This window comes from Zootoca vivipara, chromosome 11 (genome assembly GCF_965207765.1).
Source record: "Zootoca vivipara chromosome 11, rZooViv2.hap1.1, whole genome shotgun sequence".
Classification (NCBI taxonomy): domain Eukaryota; kingdom Metazoa; phylum Chordata; class Lepidosauria; order Squamata; family Lacertidae; genus Zootoca; species Zootoca vivipara.
Genome location: NC_142594.1, coordinates 13,552,228 through 13,574,368, shown reverse-complemented (window position 1 = coordinate 13,574,368; position 22,141 = coordinate 13,552,228). Strand labels below are relative to the sequence as shown.

At 44.5% G+C, this 22,141-nt stretch overlaps 2 protein-coding genes across 5 annotated transcripts in view; one reads left to right on the top strand and one right to left on the bottom strand.

Annotated features, from left to right (window-relative positions):
• The window catches only part of EAF1 (ELL associated factor 1), a 15,801-nt gene extending 8,603 nt beyond the window's left edge, over positions 1 to 7,198 (bottom strand). Inside the window, exons 1-3 of the mRNA XM_035129533.3 lie at positions 7,065 to 7,198; positions 3,368 to 3,462; positions 1,903 to 2,039 (exon numbers count right to left, since the gene is read on the bottom strand). Coding sequence (XP_034985424.1) covers positions 1,903 to 2,039; positions 3,368 to 3,462; positions 7,065 to 7,167 — 335 coding nt within the window. The 5' untranslated portion in view covers positions 7,168 to 7,198. The remainder of the gene's footprint in view (positions 1 to 1,902; positions 2,040 to 3,367; positions 3,463 to 7,064) is intronic.
• On the top strand, positions 7,197 to 22,141 carry METTL6 (methyltransferase 6, tRNA N3-cytidine). Of its 4 annotated transcripts, none has more exons than XM_035129530.3 (6): positions 7,197 to 7,339; positions 9,810 to 10,186; positions 15,425 to 15,559; positions 17,873 to 18,043; positions 18,987 to 19,128; positions 21,818 to 22,141. In XM_035129530.3, the coding sequence occupies exons 2-6, from the start codon at positions 9,890 to 9,892 to the stop codon at positions 21,964 to 21,966; spliced, it is 894 nt and encodes a 297-aa protein (XP_034985421.3). In that variant the 5' UTR covers positions 7,197 to 7,339; positions 9,810 to 9,889; the 3' UTR covers positions 21,967 to 22,141. The 4 variants fall into 4 exon arrangements, with proteins under 4 accessions (XP_034985421.3, XP_088510390.1, XP_088510389.1 ...); XM_088654263.1 differs by lacking the exon at positions 7,197 to 7,339 and adding an exon at positions 7,401 to 7,859; XM_088654262.1 differs by lacking the exon at positions 7,197 to 7,339 and adding an exon at positions 9,083 to 9,140.

Sequence of the window (22,141 nt, the reverse complement as noted above, 5' to 3'; positions counted from 1 at the left end):
CAGTGCAAGACAGGAGTGCCTGGCGTGCTATGGTCCATGGGGTCACGAAGAGTCGGACACGACTAAACGACTAAACAACAACAAGTGCAGAGGAATACTGTTCCAGGTTTAAAAATTCCCTGTACATGTCAGAAACCAGGGTTCTTGCCTTCTCTGTGAGATGCTGGTGTTCCATTTTATTTATATACTAGTGGTTTTCAGCCCGTTTAATAACGGGCGCTAGAATCCTGGGGTTCGGAGAAGCGCTTGCGCAGGGCTTCTCCGAACCCTGGGACCTGTCCTTGCTGTCGGTGGCAGGGGGACAGGAACAGAGGAGGAGAAAGCGCTGCTTTCTCCTCCTCCGTTCCTCTCCCGCAGCCGCCGACAGCAAGGAGACATCCCAGGGTTCGGAGAAGCGCTTGCGCAGCGCTTCTCCGAACCCTGGGACCTGTCAGCAGCAAGGGGACAGGAACGGAGGAGGAGAAAGCGCTGCTTTCTCCTCCTCCGTTCCTCTCCCGCAGCCGCCGTCAGCAAGGAGACCTCCCAGGGTTCGGAGAAGCGCTTGCGCAGCGCTTCTCCGAACCCTGGGACCTGTCATTGCTGTCGGCGGCAGGGGGACAGGAACGGAGGAGGAGAAAGCGCTGCTTTCTCCTCCTCCGTTCCTCTCCCGCAGCCGCCGTCAGCAAGGAGACCTCCCAGGGTTCGGAGAAGCGCTTGCGCAGCGCTTCTCCGAACCCTGGGACCTGTCATTGCTGTCGGCGGCAGGGGGACAGGAACGGAGGAGGAGAAAGCGCTGCTTTCTCCTCCTCCGTTCCTCTCCCGCAGCCGCCGACAGCAAGACCTCCTCCCAGGGTTCGGAGAAGCGCTTGCGCAGAGCTTCTCCGAACCCTGGGACCTGTCATTGCTGTCGGCGGCAGGGGGACAGGAACGGAGGAGGAGAAAGCGCTGCTTTCTCCTCCTCCGTTCCTCTCCCGCAGCCGCCGACAGCAAGACCTCCTCCCAGGGTTCGGAGAAGCGCTTGCGCAGCGCTTCTCCGAACCCTGGGACCTGTCATTGCTGTCGGCGGCAGGGGGACAGGAACGGAGGAGGAGAAAGCGCTGCTTTCTCCTCCTCCGTTCCTCTCCCGCAGCCGCCGTCAGCAAGGAGACCTCCCAGGGTTCGGAGAAGCGCTTGCGCAGCGCTTCTCCGAACCCTGGGACCTGTCATTGCTGTCGGCGGCAAGGGGACAGGAACGGAGGAGGAGAAAGCGCTGCTTTCTCCTCCTCCGTTCCTCTCCCGCAGCCGCCGACAGCAAGGAGACCTCCCAGGGTTCGGAGAAGCGCTTGCGCAGCGCTTCTCCGAACCCTGGGACCCGTCCTTGCTGTCGGCGGCAGGGGGACAGGAACGGAGGAGCGCTTTCTCCTTCCTTCCTCTCCCCCAGCCGCCGACAGGAAGGACGCACGCACTCTCCCCCCCGCCTCCTCCAACCGCCGCTCCTCACGGGCCAGGGAGGGTTGTGAGGAGGCCTTCGCCGGCCTCCACCCTCGCTTCCCTGACGTGCCCTGCAGTGAGGCGTTGTCCGGCGGGAGCGGCGGTTGGAGGAGGCAGAGGGGGGGGAGAGTGCGCGCGGGCAGTCTCTGCTGTCCAATCCCTGTGTCTCTGGGGTACATGCGCAGTACCTCAGGGACACACGGGACAACTGGACGCAGGGACATCTTGGACATTATTATATAGGATGCATTTTATTTATATACCACTTAATAACAAACAAGCACCATGTATATATTGTAATATATACTCATCAAAATATTATGTTAAAAAAAGAAAAACAAATCATAGTCAAGGGTTTGAAATATGCCACCTGCAGTGTGAGATAGGATTGTGCCATGTGTTGTTTTCTCCAAATTAGAAGTGGCCCTGTGTGTTTGTGCCAAACATTTTTACCTTGTCTTCTTGACTTGAATGCTGCTGCTTAGCTTTTCAAGCACATATTCCCCAGTATCGTGATTGATAATAAGCACACAGTCCTTCTGGTATGGTCTTTTATTTCCTTTGAACACCGTCATTGGAGGAGTAGAACCCTGGTTGTCAAGAAAAGCAGAGATTACACTGAAGTCCGAACAAGTGCACATGCTCATGCCAAGAAAAACTGACTCTTTAACTAAAATGCCATTTCTATTCACTCATCTTCAAGGCTGCAGTTGAACGCTTCAATAGGCTACCTCTGAATATTTTCAGTTGTAATGTGGTCACTGAACTGCACTTCAACAGTCTGCCTTTATAGATGTAAGGAAAAACAAATGCCTGCAAACTTAACATCCCTCTCTTTATGGTTCTTTGCAAAATGTGCAGTCTTGCATATTTTTTATTTTAGGCTTCAGGATACTTCTCGGTAGTTCAGTAAGGAGTCAAAGAGAAAACAGAACTCTATACTGTATTTTTTGTGTATAAGACAATGCTTTTTGCTTTAAAAAATAGACAAAATTGGGTGTCGTCTTCTACACAGATAGTGAATGCAGGGGGGGGGTGTGATTAATGGCAGCAGCAAGCAGGAGATTGGCAGCAACGATTGGGCGGGTGATTGGTGGCTGCAGTAAGGCCTGCTGGCAATTGACTGCAGCTGTGGCAATTGGGCAGGTGATAGGCAGCTGTGGCAAGGCAGGCAGGTGATTGGCGGCTGCAGCAAGTGGGCAGGTGGGCTGTTAGTGGCGGCGAGCAGGCAGACAATTGGCGGCTACGGCGAGGTGTGCAATCAGGAGTGGCTGTGGCAAGTGGTCAGCAGTGGCGGGCAGGCAGGTGAGCGATTGGCGGAAGTGACCTCCCCCACTCCCCAAAAAGCTAAACAACTCAATTTCTTAATTTTGGGTTAAAAAAAATATAGGGGCCGTCTTTATACATGGGGTCATCTCATACACAGAAAAATACAGTAAAATCAATATATCATTTATATCCAATGGTGTTCTGCGTTTCTAAAGGCAATGACCTAAGCACATGTATGTAAAAGAACATTCTATAAAATTCAGTCAGAAGATAGTTTCAAATGCAGGTTCCAGGCATACACTGAAGTTTACCTAGAACTAAAATAATAATCATAGGCTATGAAAGAAGGGGTCCACAATCGTAGAACTAAAATATACATAGAAAGAGGCTACCTGGGGAGGGGAGGAGGATAGAAACACACACAATTTTAGAATAGCTATATACTCACATCCCAGACATACTACATTATTGGTGTTAGATAAGGCAACATAGAACAGGTAAAGCTGTTAAATCACCACTAGCTGTTACCGGGTTCTTTTGAAAAATGCATACAGTCTTCTTCTTGGACAAAAATTTAATACTGTAGTTCAGAGCAAAAAAGCATAGCTGGGGGAAGGAGGAGCAAAAATGTGACACACTGTAAACTTACTGGGATGTGTGGTAATGTAATTGTGACTTCGTCTCCTTTGCCAACTTGAAGCTCCCCTTCACAAGATGTATCGATAGATGCTGGTTTGAAATCATCTAGAGAGAACAATAGTTAGTATTAAATATCTATTGGGCTTTAAAGGTTTCCTGATTAACATCCATCTGGGACAATTTCACCCCCTCTTTGCTATTACTGATGAAATGTATTATTGTGGTGGATATACAGTCATACCTCGGGTTGCATCCGCTGTGAATTGCGTTTTTCACGATACAAACGTGGGGAACCCGGAAGTGTTTACTTCTGGGTTTCGCCCCACGCGCATGCGCAGAAGTGTTCTATGTGCTTTGCGCATAAGTGCTCTACCATGCTTTCGCGCATGCGCGAAAGCGCCACTCGGGTTGCTGACTTTTCGGGGTGCACACAGCACCCCGGAATGGTTCAGGTCTGCAACCCGAGGTACCACTGTAAAGGGAATAAGGGAACCATGAAGGTTAGCTTAAAAGCTTTAGAAAACCCCAACAGTTACTGCATCAGAATATTTTACTTTGTTAAAAGCTCCCACCCCCCCGTCATTTTGCATAATCTACAAAGCTCCCTTTTGTTGGTGCCCCAAGAAACATTTAATTCTCCACCCACCCAGCAGCAAATCATCATGCTATAACACACTTTTAAATAAATCTTCCAAACTTCAAAAGTAGCTTTCAAAGTGTGCTGTCTGCTGTTAAAGAAATGCCTCTTGTCTCTTTCAACAGTAATGTGATATGCTAGGAAGCTTCAATTACTTAATTTATTCACATAAAAAAGTTGCTACTGTAACAGAACCAGTAAAAAAAGTGGGGGAATAGCACTACCTACTTACTTGGGGCAAACCACAAGTGGTCCCAACCAAGCAGCCAAATGACAACCTGCTGCATGTTTCACTACTGGAAAAAGTTGTACTGTATTCATTACAGTATCGATGTCTGCATTATTTTGGAAATTCTGTTAAAAACCTGCTAGCAAGATTCCTCTGGCTAAGAAAAATAGTATTTTTAACTGACAAAGGCTCTGTGCTTTTTAATATCTGCTTGTAGGGTTCCCAACTTAAATGAAAGACAACAGCCTGGCCTGTACCTCTAACACAGCTTGATGTGCAGAAATCATCTGCTGAAGCATTTCACGGTATGGAGAAAACACGATGCCCTGATCTTTGCAACCTACTGTTAACAGGAGAAAGAGTTGGCAACCCCTGCTTGCTTGCTTGCTGTGCCTCCTATTAAGGACACATACCCTATTGTCTGCAGAAATAACTGGCAACCCTCCCAAGCATTCATCATGGGGCACAGAGGATAGTAAATGGGCTTTGACCACAGGCAATTGGCTCAATCCAAATCTGCCCCCGATTGTGCACAGAAAGGGCTGCCAGCTTCTTAACTTGCTCCTGTCTCGGCCCATTTAACAACTGTTTGATTCCATAGCAGTTAGTCGGGATTGTGTTTAGTTCCAGGACACAGAAAGCTTTCCCTCCTGATGTCTGCATCTCAAACTTTGAAGGAATGGTTATAGCAGGCATCCCCAAACTTCAGCTCTCCAGATGTTTTGGACTTCAATTCCCATCTTCCCCAACCACTGGTTCTGTTAGCTAGGGATCATGGGAGTTGTAGGCCAAAACATCTGGAGGGCCGCAGTTTGGGGATGCCTGGGTTATAGGAAGGGTTTGTGTTCTAGAATCTAGCCATCCTACGGCCAACAAACAATATGTGTAAGGAGTACGAAAGACAGTTAACTCTGCCCCCCAACAAGAAGTAGGGACTGCCAGTTTGTTGCCCCGTAACCATGGGCATAACCAGGATATATGTTGGGGGGGGACAGGACACCCACCTGTCATCAACCTCTGTCTAACTCTGTTTAGCAGTGTTTCCCCAAATTGGGTCTCCAGCAGTTTTTGGACTACAACTCCCATCATCCCTAGCTAGCATGACCGGTGGTCAGGGATGATGGGAATTGTAGTTCAAAAACGCAGGAGACCCAAGTTTGGAAAACACTAGTCTAGCAGCTTTGGAATAAAATGTCTCAACAACAGTTGTTGCAAATCACTTTCTTTTGACCCCAAGTGCTCTAAGAAAAAGCTGTCAAAATCCTTCTACAATTTCTACTTTTAGTTAAGTATTTTTATTTATTTCCTGAATGCCAAACCACACACATACAGAAATTTAGCAGCCGAGTATTTCTCCTGCAACTGCATCTCCTTAATACTAATAATAATTTTATTATTTATACTCTGACCATCTGGCTGGGTTTCCCCAGTCACTCTGCGCGGCTTACAGCATATATAATACGGTAATAATAATAATAATTTATTATTTATATATAAAAACATAGTAAAACATCAAACATTAAAACTTCCCGATATAGGGCTGCCTTTAGATAGATGTCTTCTAAAAGTTATGTAGTTCCCTATGGAGAAAAGCTTCTCTTGATGCTTTTCTGGCTGAGCAGCTGCTCTTAAGGGCACAGGATTACCCCGACTAGTTAAGGAACAGAACAGAACAGAACAGAAATACTGACAACTGAAAACAGAGAGGGAGGAGGAAATGCTGCGATGGCTTTTCTGAACTCCCAAAAGCATGCCTAGCACTGAGAAGGTCAACCCCACCAAATTCAGTGGATTATTTAGATTGTTGTTGTTGTTGTTGTTGTACGACCCCACCAGATTCAGTGGATTATTTAGATTGCTATTATTATTATTATTATTATTATTATTATTATTATTATTATTATTATTACTACTACTACTACTACTACTACCACCTTGAAACGCCCTCCCTTCAGATGCCAAGGAAAACAACTACTGTATCTGACTTCGAGAAGACATCTGAAGACAACCCTGTTTGGGGAAGTTTTCAAGGATGGATGTTTCTACTACATTTTTAGATATGCTGCAAGCTGCCCAGAGTGGCTAGGGAAACGCAGCCAGATGGGCGGGGTATAAATAACAAAATTATTAAGAATTATTATAATTATTATTATCCGTATACCCAGGGCCGGATTTAGGTTTGATGAGGCCCTAAGCTACTGAAGGTAATGTGGCCCTTTATATGCCCAGCTGTCCTTTGTCAACAAGGAATTGTCGCTGTTTTTTTGTGTTGAATGTATGCTATGTGGTGATTTGTGGACCTAATAGGTATCTAAAGCCATTTGCACATGTTGCCATGCAGAATGTAGGCACCCTATATATAGAAATGAGCAAACCAGTAATGTTTTAGGGAGCAGGCTAGCAGGCTTATATCACAGGAGCCCACACAACACAAAACACTGTTGCTGCATGTAGGTTTTATTTTATTTGTTTTTTATCTTATATTTTGGAAATGTGGATGCAGAGGGTTTTTTCCCCTTTAATTTTTTTGGGGGGCCCGCAAGAGAGTGGAGCCCTAAGCTATAGCTTGTTTAGCTTATACGTAAATCCGGCACTATACCCTGGCCTGGACTCTCAGCCCCTTCCACTAGGCCTGAGCCCCCCTGGCCCGTCCTGAGAGAAGGAAGGGCTGCCATTCCCCGTCGGGCTCCCACTCGCTTCCCCCGGAGTCGGCCCCGTCGAGCTCCGCGGGGCTTGCTCGTGAGTAGGCCTCCTTTTCCCCCTCAGGAGCCGCTTCCCTCGGGCCCGGGTGGCTCTGGGCGACCGTCCGCTTCCCCCCCCCCCCGGCGCCCCCTCACTCACAGCGGATGGTGTGGAAGGAGGCCTTGGGGTGCCTCTCGAAGCTCTCGCCCAGCTGCAGCGGGTGCTCGTCCTTGTCCAGCAGCGGGTTCGCCGAGCCGTTCATGGCCGCCGAGCGAAAAAGCAAGCGCGGCGGCTCCTTCCCCAACACCCACCGCCGGCAACAACGACGACCAGGCCTCCCGGCCCCTTTCGCTTCTTCTCCTCCTTCCGGGCTGCCAGGCGGCGGCGGCGGCGTGTAACCGGGAAAGCGCTCTGCGCCTGAGGGGAGAGAGAAGGTAGGCCTCAGCCGCCGCTAGGCCCAGCACAGGCCGCGCTCCCTCGTGGCCGCCGAAGCCCCCGAGAGACGCTTAGCAGGGGGAGGGGGAGGAACGCGGCCTCTGAGCACGTCCAGAGCGCCGCAGGCTTCGGAAATTATCCTTCTTATTTTGCGCCCTTGCGGCTCAGGGTACACGTGGCCTCTGAGCACGTCCAGAGCTCCACGGGCTTCAGAAATTATTCTTATTTTGCGCCCTTACGGCTCGGGGAGGAACGTGGCCTCTGAGCATATCCATAGCGCCGCGGATTTAGGAAATTATTCTTACATTGCGCCCTTACGGCTCGGGGAGGAACGTGGCCTTTTGAGCATATCCAGAGCGCCGCGGACTTAGGAAATTATTCTTATTTTTCTCCCTTATGGCTTGAGGCCTCTGAGTATGTCCAGAGCGCTTCAGAAATTATTCTTATTTTGCGCCCTTACGGCTCTGCGTCATTTGGGGGGGGGGGAGACCGCCCGCAGCACTGCTTGGACCCCTGACGGTAGGTCGGTGGGTGGCACTCAACACCCAAGGAGATGGGGGGGGGGGGTAAATAACGCATTAATGAAACCGCCAAATTGCCCCCCCTTTCATGGATGCTTTAGTTGAGATGCCTGCCTTGCTGCGGGTCGGACTAGATGATCCTTGGGGGTCCCTTCCAACTCTACGATTTGGTGACTATAGTCGCGCCGAGCGTAGCAGCTCGGGATTGAAATTGGGGTGTGTTTTCCTGTGAAGAGGACTGCAATTGGAGAATGGGTCTAGGAGACCACTGTAAGCAGATGAAAACAGCAGGATTTTAACAACACTTGTAATGTAGCGAATATCATGGACAATTTGGAAAGATACAAAATATGCGTTATGAAATAATATGCAGTTGAGAGGGTGTGCAATAGGACCCACGGAGTGGAAGGTGGGAAGTCAAGTGATTTGGTGAAATCTCGAAATATGGATGTAATTTGGATTGTTATAAACTTAATACTGTACAGTACTTGTAAAACCAAATAAAAATTACAGCACTGTAAAAAAAAGAAATGAAATTGGGGAATGGGGAAGGCTCTGCAAGTGAGCTTCATGTGCCCACCACCAACAGGGATGTGTTTTCCTGTGAAGTGGAACAGTAGGCAGCTGATCCAGTCCAAGTCGGAACCATGGATCCACCTAGCTCTGTGTTTCCAGCTGTTTTTCAGACTACAACTCCCATCATCCCTAGCTAGCAGGACCAGTGGTCAGGGATGATGGGAGTTGTAGTCCGACAACAGCTGGAGAGCCAAGTTTGAGAAACACTGGAAGGGAATGGAGAACCTGCAAGGCTCCAGATGTTGTTGGACTCTGGCTCCCTCCCAGCAGCCCAGTCAGTGGGTAGGAAATATACTTTGCTTGCACAAAGGGGTCATCACACAATTTCTGGGGAGCGCAGCCTCTTTTATATGCATGAAGCAGGCTATGGTTTTTCTTTTATTTCTCCCTCTGCCACTCTGGTAGTATGAGAAATTCAAGAAACCTCTAGCTTTCTGAACACTATTCCAGAACTTCAGTTCCCAGGTGGAAACTATAAGAGATCTTTAAACACACTGCAGCTAGCCAGCTCCCTCTGGTGTTACTGTAAAATACGCATGCCCACTCACCAAATCCTAAAAACTTGTTGTCTTATTTGCTGCCATAACTACTTTGTGGCTCTGATGGACTTCTTCAATGTACTCTTCCTTTATATTCCTAGATCAAGGAAAAATTATTTTATCATCTGGCCTGCTAGGTGTAGGAGAGAGAGAGCATCTTCCAGGTGTGTCAAGCACCTTGATCTTCAGTTTCATATAAAAGTTGGGAAACTACATTCAGATGATAGGAAAACAGTGAGATTATGTGGGTATTTGGAAATGAATCCTGGGACCTTGACGTCCTTTCCCAATTAGAATTGGCAGAAGGTTTGGTGGTGGGATCCAGACATATGCAAACACAGACTAGCTCAGGGTGGAAGCGGCTGGAAAATGTTTACAATATATATGTCTGTGGCATGGATTAACCTTCAAACATTGTAATAATAATAATAATAATAATAATTAATAATTAATAATAATAATAATAATAATAATAATAAATTACTTATACCCTGCCAATCTGGGCGGGTCTCCCCAGCCACTGAGGGCGGCTCCCAACAGAATATTAAAAACACGATAAAACATCAGACATTAAAAATTTCCCTAAACAGGGCTGCCTTCAGATGTCTTCTAAAAGTTGTACACCAATCTATCCTGGTAGGGATAGATTTCGTCTTGAACCTTGGCAGGGTTCTCTGAGCTTGTTCTTTCTGTCTAAAAAAAATTAAACTACAGTACATTTTCCAAAGGTGACGTTATAGGGAAACGACACATTTCAAGGGCCCCTTTATCGTTTTGTAACATGTCGAGCGAAAGATGAAAAATGCTAACCTTGTCCTTATTGTCCTTCTCAGTCTAGTTCTTTTCTGAACAGACAGTTGCGGTAGTTGAAGAATAAAACAACTCTGAATCGCCAGGGTCCTCCTTAACTAAGATGACCGACTCCAGGCCTCTGCAAGGTGAATCGCCTGTTGCTCAGCTTGATGCAACCATCTCAGCCTGTGAAGACGGGGCATCCCAAAAGAGAGGGCACAAAGCAAGAATTCTTAGCCCCGAAGAAGCCGAAAAACTGGCCAGAGAACAGGTCTTTGTCTCTGACTTCAAACAACAGAAACTAGAGAAGGAAGCACAGAAGAACTGGGATCTGTTTTACAAAAGAAACAGCACCAACTTTTTCAAGGACAGGCACTGGACAACTAGAGAGTTTGAAGAATTAAAAGCATGCCGTGAAGTGAGTGTCATTATGCATTAAGAGCATCAGAGGGAAAGCAAGAGCTGCAGTAGAAATGTATTTTTAGTGAGCTGGAAAGCCCTAGCCAATCTTCGTTCCATCTTAATTTGTGTAAAATTTTGCATGAATGCAATGGGTACGTAGGTGCACCTTGCTGTTTCCATGATGCTGCATGGGCAGTTACTATGGTAAAACTTGATTTGTCAACTCCTCAGATATTTTTGCTGATGCCAGTCTGTTACTTAGCATGCAAAGGTCCTGCTCACATAAACAGAACTTCCCGTTTCTGCGGGAATTGTACATTGCAATCCTTTGCACAAATGCTTCATTCAGCTCCAATGACCTCCTTGCTCTAGATGGTTATGGTGTATTTTATTTAATCAGAATTACATAATATGTCATCTAACAAATCCTAGACATTGTACACTGAAGTCCCTGCAATGATTGCAGGATAAGTCAGTATTAGAATCACTCCCCACCCCTCCCCAAAAGAAAGAAATCAGGACAACAATAGTATTCCAGATGCCTCCAGTATAGATTAGTGAATGATCTGGGAGGATCTGATGTTGACACTAAGTAGGGATAAATCTGGTTAGTGCTTCGATGGGGGACCGCTGGGAATCACAGTATTACTGTAGGAGACATTGTTGTTGTTGTTGTTGTTTAGTCGTTTAGTCGTGTCCGACTCTTCGTGACCCCATGGACCATAGCACGCCAGGCACTCCTGTCTTGCACTGCCTCCCGCAGTTTGGTCAAACTCATGTTCGTAGCTTTGAGAACACTGTCCAACCATCTTGTCCTCTGACGTCCCCTTCTCCTAGTGCCCTCAATCTTTCCCAACATCAGGGTCTTTTCCAAGGATTCTTCTCTTCTCATGAGGTGGCCAAAGTATTGGAGCCTCAGCTTCACGATCTGTCCTTCCAGGGAGCACTCAGGGCTGATTTCCTTAAGAATGGATAGGTTTGATCTTCTTGCAGTCCATGGGACTCTCAAGAGTCTCCTCCAGCACCATAATTCAAAAGCATCAATTCTTCGGCGATCAGCCTTCTTTATGGTCCAGCTCTCACTTCCATACATCACTACTGGGAAAACCATAGCTTTAACTATACGGACCTTTGTCGGCAAGGTGATGTCTCTGCTTTTTAAGATGCTGTCTAGGTTTGTCATTGCTTTTCTCCCAAGAAGCAGGCGTCTTTTAATTTCGTGACTGCTGTCACCATCTGCAGTGATCAAGGAGCCCAAGAAAGTAAAATCTCTCACTGCCTCCATTTCTTCCCCTTCTATTTGCCAGGAGGTGATGGGACCAGTGGCCATGATCTTGGTTTTTTTGATGTTGAGCTTCAGACCATATTTTGCGCTCTCCTCTTTCACCCTCATTAAAAGGTTCTTTAATTCCTCCTCGCTTTCTGCCATCAAGGTTGTGTCATCTGCATATCTGAGGTTGTTGATATTTCTTCCGGCAATCTTAATTCCGGCTAGGGATTCATCTAGTCCAGCCTTTCGCATGATGAATTCTGCATATAAGTTAAATAAGCAGGGAGACAATATACAACCTTGTCGTACTCCTTTCCCAATTTTGAACCACTCAGTTGTTCCATATCCAGTTCTAACTGTAGCTTCTTGTCCCACATAGAGATTTCTCAGGAGACAGATGAGGTGATCAGGCACTCCCATTTCTTTAAGAACTTGCCATAGTTTGCTGTGGTCGACACAGTCAAAGGCTTTTGCACAGTCAATGAAGCAGAAGTAGACGTTTTTCTGGAACTCTCTAGCTTTCTCCATAATCCAGCGCATGTTTGCTATTTGGTCTCTGGTTCCTCTGCCCTTTCGAAATCCAGCTTGCACTTCTGGGAGTTCTCGGTCCACATACTGCCTAAGCCTGCCTTGTAGAATTTTAAGCATAACCTTGCTAGCGTGTGAAATGAGCGCAATTGTGCGGTAGTTGGAGCATTCTTTGGCACTGCCCTTCTTTGGAATTGGGATGTAGACTGATCTTCTCCAATCCTCTGGCCATTGCGGAGTTTTCCAAACTTGCTGGCATATTGGGTGTAGCACCTTAACAGCATCATCTTTTAAAATTTTAAATAGTTCAGCTGGAATATCATCACTTCCACTGGCCTTGTTATTAGCAGTGCTTTCTAAGGCCCATTTGACTTCACTCTCCAAGATGTCTGGCTCAAGGTCAGCAACCACACTACCTGGGGTGTACGAGACCTCCATATCTTTCTGGTATAATTCCTCTGTGTATTCTTGCCACCTCTTCTTGATGTCTTCTGCTTCTGTTAGGTCCTTACCACTTTTGTCCTTGATTATGGAAATCTTTGTACGAAATGTTCCTTTCATGTCTCCAATTTTCTTGAACAGATCTCTGGTTTTCCCCATTCTATTGTTTTCCTCTATTTCTTTGCATTGCTCATTTAAGAAGACCCTCTTGTCTCTCCTTGCTGTTTTTTGGAAATCTGCATTCAGTTTCCTGTATCTTTCCCTTTCTCCCTTGCATTTTGCTTGCCTCCTCTCCTCCGCTATTTGTAAGGCCTCGTTGGATAGCCATTTTGCTTTCTTGCATTTCCTTTTCCTTGGGATGGTTTTCGTTGCTGCCTCCTGTATAATGTTACGAGCCTCCATCCATAGTTCTTCAGGCACTCTGTCCACCAAATCTAAATCCTTAAACCTGTTCCTCACTTCCACTGTGTATTCATAAGGGATTTGATTCAGATTGTATCTTACTGGCCCAGTGGTTTTTCCTACTTTCTTCAGTTTAAGCTGGAATTTTGCTATAAGAAGCTGATGATCTGAGTTACAGTCAGCTCCAGGTCTTGTTTTTGCTGACTGTATAGAGCTTCTCCATCTTTGGCTGCAGAGAATATAATCAATCTGATTTCGATGCTGCCCATTTGGTGATATCCATGTGTAGAGTCGTCTCTTGTATTGTTGGAAGAGAGTGTTTGTGATGACCAGCTTGTTCTCTTGACAGAACTCTATTAGCCTTTGCCCTGCTTCATTTTGAACTCCCAGGCCAAACTTGCCAGTTGTTCCTTTTATCTCTTGATTCCCTACTTTAGCATTCCAATCCCCTGTAATGAGAAGAACATCCTTCTTTGGTGTCATTTCTAGAAGGTGTTGTAGGTCTTCATAGAATTGGTCAATTTCACTTTCTTCAGCTCCGGTAGTTGGTGCATAAACTTGGATTACTGTGATGTTAAAAGGTCTGCCTTGGATTCGTATCGAGATCATTCTGTCATTTTTGAGATTGCATCCCATTACAGCTTTTGCCACTCTTTTGTTGACTATGAGGGCCACTCCATTTCTACTACGGGATTCTTGCCCACAGTAGTAGATATGATAGTCACCCGAACTGAATTCGCCCATTCCCTTCCATTTTAGTTCACTGATGCCCAGAATGTCGATATTTATTCTTGTCATCTCATTTTTGACCACATCCAGCTTACCTCCATTCATGGTTCTTACATTCCAGGTTCCTATGCAATATTTTTCTTTACAGCATCGGACTTTCCTTTCGCTTCCAGGCATATCCGCAACTGAGCGTCCTTTCGGCTTTGGCCCAGCCACTTCATCAGCTCTGAATCTACTTGTACTTGTCCTCCGCTCTTCCTCAGTAGCATGTTGGACGCCTTCCGACCTGAGGGGCTCATCTTCCAGCGTCATAACTTTTATATGCCTATTGTCTTTGTCCATGGAGTTTTCTTGGCAGGGATACTGGAGTGGCTTGCCAGTTCCTTCTCCAGGTGGATCACGTTTAGTCAAAACTCTCCACTATGACCTGTCCATCTTGGGTGGCCCTGCATGGCATAGCTCATAGCTTCTCTGAGTTATTCAAGCCCCTTCGCCACGACAAGGCATTGATCCATGAAGGGAGACATAGCTATGTAGGAGACATAGCTGCCCATTTTACCCCCACAGAGGTGGTTTGGAGCCTAATTTGTTTCGAAGATTGTATCTGTTGGGCAATGAAGACGGGATGATGATGATGATTTTATACCCCACCCATCTGGCTGCGTTTCCCCAGCCATGCTGGGCTGCTTACAGCAGATAAAAAATATAATGCATCAGAACAAATGGCACTCTGGGGAAAACCCAGATTCCTGTTAGCTCCGATTGAGCACTAAGGAGCAGTTTTTCCCCCAGGAGGGTGATGGAAGAAGCAGAACAAGGAAAGTCTGTATATACATATGTTTTCATTGTGAAATCACAATGCATCATACAGCTTAAATCATAGTGGGATATGATGTTCTTGTTGTGATTAGTAGTATTTATAAAAAGGTAAAGGGACCATTAGGTCCAGTCATGACCAACTCTGGAGTTGCGGTGCTCATCTCGCTCTATTGGCCGAGGTAGCCGGCATACAGCTTCCAAGGTCATGTGGCCAGCATGACAAAGCCGCTTCTGGCGAACGAGAGCAGCACACGGAAACGCCGTTTACCTTCCCGCTGTAGTGGTACCTATTTATCTACTTGCACTTTAATGTGCTTTCCAACTGCTAGGTTGGCAGGAGCTGAGACCGAGCAACGGGAGCTCATCCCGTCGCGGAGATTCGAACCGCCGACCTGTCGGCAAGCCCTAGGCTCTGTGGCTTAACCCACAGCGCCACCCACGCCCCTTAGTAGTATTTATAACCTGCTCTAAATTGGATATTTCACTTACTGAGCAGGGGACAATACCGCTCTGTTAAAAAAAGAAACCCAATAAAAATATACAAAGTAAATATAACAATGTGTAAAAATTACAGAATCTGTAAAAACAGGTCCAGCATATAACATAAACATATGAACAACTCCTTCACAAAATAAGCACTCTCCCTTGGTCTGCCACATAAAGAGGGCCCTCTCTACGCCAACAGACTCTCATTCTGTTGGCCTATGAACAACTTAATGACTTTCATCCCTGCTCTCCAACCCAAACAGGCTGTCATCCTGAATAGCTGCAACAACCTTGTACCCTGTTTTTCCACAGTAGCAACACAGCAAACAAAAAACAAAAACGAAGCACACAAAAGAGGATTGTGCCCTCATGGGGACACCAAAGCGATGACTACAATGAAGAGAGACGTCCCTTCCTTGGCTGCCTTTATTGAAAAGGAATGATTTTCAGGGTGATAAAACGTAGCACTACAATGTGAATAATACGTGTGGACCTTGTTTCTGAAAACATTGCCGCTTTTTAATGACGCATTTCGCTCTGGAAAGGTATATCAATTGCGAATGTTTCTCTCCCAAACAGTTTGCGGATCAGAAACTCACCATCCTTGAAGCAGGCTGTGGTGTTGGGAATTGTTTGTTTCCACTTTTAGAAGAGGATTCGAATATCTTTGCTTATGCCTGTGATTTCTCTCCCCGAGCTGTGGAATATGTAAAGGTTGGTGAGATGTTTGTCTTACTCCTTCCCCCCCTGTGTGCAAGAGAGCAGTGCCTAAATGTTCTTTGAAAAGGGAAAGTAGGAATTCCCAAGTTTTAAAAAGTGAATGATAAAAGAAATGAGGAAAAAGAGGAGGAGGAGGAGGACAGATTGTGCCAAAAATTAGGGGTGCCTACATACGTTGTGTAGGGTTTAATACACTGCTGTTCCCAATTATTATTCATTTACACATTTGGTTAGCCTGATAAAACAATTTCTTGAGAGTGACTGCTACACCAGGCTAACCAAATAAGGCTTAACTCTCCCCACCCTTGCATTTGATTATATGATCAGTGATGAATACTTACTCTCGAATGCTACAGTGTATGGCATTGAGTCCCAGTCATGTTTTCCTTTCTTCCCTATTTCATGTTGAGAACAGCAGGCACAAACACTCCATTAAAAGTCTGTTTCATTTGGAATGTTCATACGTTGTGTAAAAAAAGTAGGCGTCATATGACTGAAAATATTGAATCGGAGGCTTGAAAAGAAATCAGTCACCTTCTTTGCAGAGAGACAGGGTAGCCCAGGTAGCCCAAGAGGACAAAACTCTTGCACCTTTAGTAGCTGTGTAAAAGAGAAATTTCAGCAGGTGCAGCAAAAATGGAAATTTGAAAATCTTCACAACTACAACATCAAGTTTTCCATGGTCAACTTTGGTCAAGGCTGATGTGGCAATAGTCTCCCTTGTTTTAGCCACATACGTTTCTGCAACCATAATCAGTACATAGCAGAATGTGCTCAGATAAACAGAAGAAATATATATATTCCTATGCTCTTTTTATCATACTGCATATTTTGACTAACCTTAATTCATGTATATCTGTGACGTTATAAGGATTCAATAAATTCCTTTCTAATATGAAAATGTCAGGGAAGAGATTGTTGCCAGGTTTCGGGATGCAGACAGATATCTTCCAATAATTTCAAAAACCAGGGGCAAAGATGCTATCCTTTTTTATCACGGTTTTTAAAGAAAAATATTTTTGGATTTTGAAAGATTTATGACAATGCAGTCTAGCATATTTGAAGACAGGTTTTCAAATGATCAATTTATTAAAATTGACTTGTCCAAGATATTGGCCATGACCCCAAAAGGCTGATGGTATGATAACTCCATGAACAGAACAGGACTTCCTTGACTATTCATGCCACAGTGATTCTGACCGCTGGTAACGCTAGTTGTTAACGAGTTCAAAAGCAGTTAGTTATCATACCTGCTGCAAAAAAACCCCAAGAAGACACCATAAAGAAAACCCCAGTGTAATACACAGTGGCCTCACATGTTTGGAAATTATTGTTTGGAATGATGGGCTAAAATGCTAGTTTGATTTATAAAAAATTGTTTCTCTAGTTTAAATGAGATTTGTAAGGATTATTTGATACTTATCAACCTTGGTTTTCAAATAGCTTAGTTCTCAAACGTTTTGGCTCCTGAGCACCGCAAACCCGGAAGTGACTGTTCCGGTTTGTGAACTATTTTTGGAAGCCAAATGTCCGACAGGGCTTCCGTGGCTTCTGATTCCGTGGCTTCTGAGCCGCGCTTTGGTTTCTGAATATTTTGGAAGTCAAATGGACTTCCAGATCGGATTCCGTTTGACTTCAAAAGTACATCTGTACTATACTATACTATACTATACTATACTATACTATACTATACTATACTATACTATACTATACCAGGGGTGGCCAACTCTGAAGAGACTGTGATCTACTCTCAGAGTTAAAAACTGTCAGTGATCTACCCCCTCTTCGGGGGTTCAGGTCAAAGTTGTTGAGTTTTTTTAGGAAGGAGGAAGGACCATTTTTAGGGGTTTCAGAGTTGTTGAGCTTTTCTGAGGCGGGAGGAAAGCCCTGTCTTGGGGGGGGGTGAATGGCTAAAATGTTGAGCATTTTTTAGGGGAGCCAAAGTTGTTGAGCTTCTTTGGGGGGGAAGCCAGTGATCTACCAGTGATCTACCACAGACATCCAGTGATCTACCGGTAGATCACGATCTACCTGTTGGACGTGCCTGTACTATACTATACTATACTATACTATACTATACTATACTATACTATACTATACTATACTATACTATACTATACTATACTATTTAAATCTTGATTTAGTGACATGTTTGTGGTATATCTGTGCCACAAAGGGATAGAATTGATTGTTCTCCTGCTGTTTCATGCTTTCCTGGGGCACTTTTCTAAAAGTCTTCATTTCAGCAAGTGAAATCGGAGCGTTTGATTGCAAATGTTTCTAAGGAAAAACCTTTCCACTTCATAGCAAAACCCTTTATATGATGCCCAGAGATGCAGAGCATTCCAGTGTGACCTTACCAAAGATGACATTTTGGAAAACGTACCGTCAGATTCTGTGGATGTTGTGACCTTAATATTTGTGCTGTCTGCTATTCATCCTGAGAAGATGGCTCTAGTTTTGCACAATCTTTATAAAGTAAGTGAGCTTGCATTTTAATCAATCTACCATAAAATCATCAAACATGTCTGCTCCGAAAAGTTGCTACATGTTTGCACCCTGTGGCCGCCTTCCTCCAAAATACATTGGTGCCCAGGTGAGCTACTGAAACGCATAATGAGAGATATGGGCATGGGGTAGCCTTGTCAGGGTTATGTGTACCTTCACTAAAAAGCAAAAACAAAATGGAAATCTGGGCAGTTCAAAAGCCCTATTTTGTTTAATTTCAGCTTTGCTAGTCACTGAGGAACGGCAATGAGATATGCAGGGCATCACTGCAGTCTAATCCCACTTCTATAATCCTTCACAGTGGTACCTTGGCACTCAAACGGCTTGGCTCCAGAACAAATTGGCTCTGGAACGCCGCAAACCCGGAAGTAAGTGTTCTGGTTTGTGAATGTTTTTTGGAAGCTGAACGCTTAAGTGCAGGAAGCTCCTGCAGCCAATCAGAAGCTGCGTCTTCGTTTTCGAACGGTTTTGGGAGTCGAACGGACTCCCGGAACGGATTAAGTTCAAGAACCAAGGTACCACTGTACTTAGATAAAACAAATGGTTTTTTTTACTAAAAATGTTTAGGGGTACTCTCATTTTGACTCAGGAAAACCACCATTTTATAATTCAAATCAGGGGAAATAGATACAGTAAATGGGCAAAAGTACAAAGATTCACAAAATGTTTGTGATTGCGTACCCCCAGAAAAAAAGCACTGGATAAAACTATGATTGGAGCATTCAGAGAAAAGTTATTTCCATGTACCTTGTAATGGTAGAAGTAAAATGACCAGTGCGTTTGATGTGCTGTAAAAATATATCTGAAACAGCTGAGCCTCATGACACAAAATATTCCATTTTCCATGTTTCTGTTTTATAATGTCCAATTTATTCATAATGTCCATTTTATTTTTGTGTTACTTATTTGTCAGGTATTAAAACCAGGCAAATGTGTGCTGTTCAGAGATTATGGCCTCTATGATCATGCTATGCTGCGGTTTAAGTCTGCTAACAAGCTTGGAGAAAACTTCTACGTCAGACAAGATGGAACCAGGTCATACTTTTTCACAGATGGTGAGTCCTTCAGCTTTGTTTACACTTTGCTTCCCAGAACTATTGTATTTTTATTTCATTCCCCCCCAGTTATTTTATGAATTGCTTCCTGTGAAACATCTCAAAGCGATTAACAATAAAAATGTAATCAAAGCAAATACAAAAACCATTTAAAAAAGAATACAAATTGGGTTTAAAAATCTCCACTTTTATGGTCTTGTGGCATTCCATTAAGTATAAATCATGGGATTCAGTAGTCATTTCACATTGGTACTATGCATGGGGCTTTATTGTGCTTCTCTAATTACTTTTCTGGGACGTGGGTGGCGCTAAGGGTTAAACCCCAGAGCCTAGGGCTTGCCGATCAGAATGTCGGCAGTTCGAATCCCCGCGACAGGGTGAGCTCCCGTTGCTCGGTCCCAGCTCCTGCCAACCTAGCAGTTCAAAAGCACGGCAAAGTGCAAGTAGGTAAATAGGTACTGCTACAGCGGGAAGGTAAACGGCGTTTCCGTGTTCTGCTCTGGTTCGCCAGAAGCAGCTTTGTCATGCTGGCCACATGACCTGGAAGCTGTACGCCGGCTCCCTTGGCCAATAATGCGAGATGAGCGCCACAACCCCAGAGTTGGTCAAGACTGGACCTAATGATCAGAGGTCCCTTTACATTTACCTAATTACTTTTCACTATTCCTAAATTCGCTTGAGTCTTTTTTTCCATTTTACATCAAACAATAAAATAATTTTACATCAAATTTCAATACCCCATTTCGACCTCCCTCGCTCGCTTTCTGCGGTTACTTATGTTTATAATACATTTGCCAAACACACCAGATGTAACCAGCTGTGCTCTTACATAAATAAAATATATTATTCACTATATCATATCAAATAACTGTTACAGAGTTCAATGGAAATAACTCAAAGTTCAACAGAGTGAGCAGAAGACCCAGTAGATCAGTTCATTCACAGATCAGTTCATTCACGAGGTCCATACATGTACTAGTGTCTATTCCACCTGTGTCTTAGTATGTTCATAAAGTCCAAACAATCCACATGGGAGTTTGTTACAGTCCCACAGAATCCTTTCACAGAGTCTAGACAAGGATTTCCGGAATATTGGCCTTGTTTCGCCGTCTTGGGCTTCATCAGTTGTACAAGTTCTAAGTAATGCAAATAAATACAATGCTGTAGTCCAGGCATCCCCAAACTGCGGCCCTCCAGATGTTTTGGCCTACAATTCCCATGATCCCTAGCTAACAGGACGAGTGGTCAGGGATCATGGGAATTGTAGGCCAAAACATCTGGAGGGCCGAAGTTTGGGGATGCCTGCCGTAGTCTCACACATTTTAACAGGAAGAATAATATAAATACAGTACTATAAACAACTGTACATACCATATGTGATGTAATAAGATTGTGGATCTTATGGCATAGTAGTAGTTGCAATAAACAGCAACTGTTGCAATGTGGGGTTATACAGGCACAGTATTGATTTCAGTTACAGGTGTTGGCAATTCACAGATACAAAATTTCTTTCTTAAAGTGACCCATATGGCCCACAGAAGTGAAACAAACTTGGTCCATGCTCAGGTGTTGTGCATGTAAACATTAGTACAAACTCATAAAAAGCAACTATAATCAATTTCAGTATTCAGACCTGAGGGAATTAAGTCTGCATAAGGATTTTTTTATCTCGTTCTACAGGACCTAAATACGTCCAAATTACAAAAAATGTCATGCTTCAATAAAGTGTTATACTAAAGGAGCATCTATTACATTGTTCCTGATTGTGTATTCCAACAGTTTTAGCTGCCATTCTTCTTTGGTCAGAACACTATCTTCTTTCCATCTTTGGGCTAAAATCATTCAGGCTGCCGTTGTCACATACATAAATAAGTTTTTATATTGTTTGGGTATCTCTAGTCCTACTATTCCTAAAAGAAAAGCCTCTGGTTTCTTAGAAAAGGTTATCTTAAACATTTTTTCCAGCTCATGATATATCATTTCCCAGTAGGCTTTTTAGCTTCTTACAGGTCCACTACAAATGGAAAAAGGTACCATCTTTTTCTTTACACTTCCAGCATATATTCAATTCAGATTTATACATTTTTGCTAATCTGTTAGGTGTCGGGTACCATCAAGTTCTCTGAGTCTTGGTGATGTGATTTAGAGGAGAGCATTGCAGCAAAACCCCACCAGCGCAAAATAGTACACAGATATTGGGGGGGGCAGGTGTTAGGATTGGGGTTCCAGCGATGCAGATATAATGCGGTACACGACCAATTAAATATTGTAGAACTGCTGCTTATACATAAAAGGCCTTAAATCAAGGTCTGATTGATGATAAGAAGGTGTCCTTACAATTTTGGGGAGGCCACTTACCAAATTTGGATTATAATTTTGTCTGCTTAAAAGTTGAGCCAGTCAAGGAGGAAAGAACAACAAACTTAATCACAACAACTGTGATTTCTTCAGCAAATGAAGTCTAGGGGCTGATGCTAGAGTACTGCCCCAACCCTCTGTCTTTTCATTTTTGAAGTCTTAGTTGCCTGCTGCAAAAGCTTCTCGTTACCTGGGGCTTCTAATTCTATTAAAATGCAAAGGCTCTGGGCAGGGCGGGTTTGAGAAGAGGAGCCCACGTAGTTATACACTGCCATCTCACATTCGCGCTTCCACCTACGCGCGATGACTGCTTTATCTTTCTTCTCTTCAGATTTCTTGGCTGAACTTTTCCTTTCCGTGGGGTATGAGCAGGTGGTCAATGAATACGTGCTGCGAGAGACGGTGAACAAGAAGGAAGGCCTGTGCGTGCCGAGGGTTTTTCTCCAAAGCAAATTTCGGAAGCCTCCAAGGGAGACGTGATTTTTGCTCATGGGCACCTGGACTATTTTAAGTTGACATTTGGATGTCTCACAGAAGTGGCCTTCCTTTGGTGTTATACCAGGGTGACTGACAATGTGCTTGCCAAAGCTGCTGTCCTGTTTTCATCGCTGCAGGTGAACGGCCCACGGAATAAAGAAACCGATGTGAGCAGCCA

What these genes read in the sequence shown, in the direction of transcription:
- METTL6 (XM_035129530.3), top strand. Translation starts at nt 9,890, where the DNA reads ATGACCGACTCCAGGCCTCTGCAAGGTGAATCGCCTGTTGCTCAGCTT. An exon ending in AATTAAAAGCATGCCGTGAA is followed by an intron (nt 10,187 to 15,424) that starts GTGAGTGTCATT and finishes TCTCCCAAACAG; the next exon opens with TTTGCGGATCAGAAACTCAC. An exon ending in TTTTGCACAATCTTTATAAA is followed by an intron (nt 18,044 to 18,986) that starts GTAAGTGAGCTT and finishes CTTATTTGTCAG; the next exon opens with GTATTAAAACCAGGCAAATG.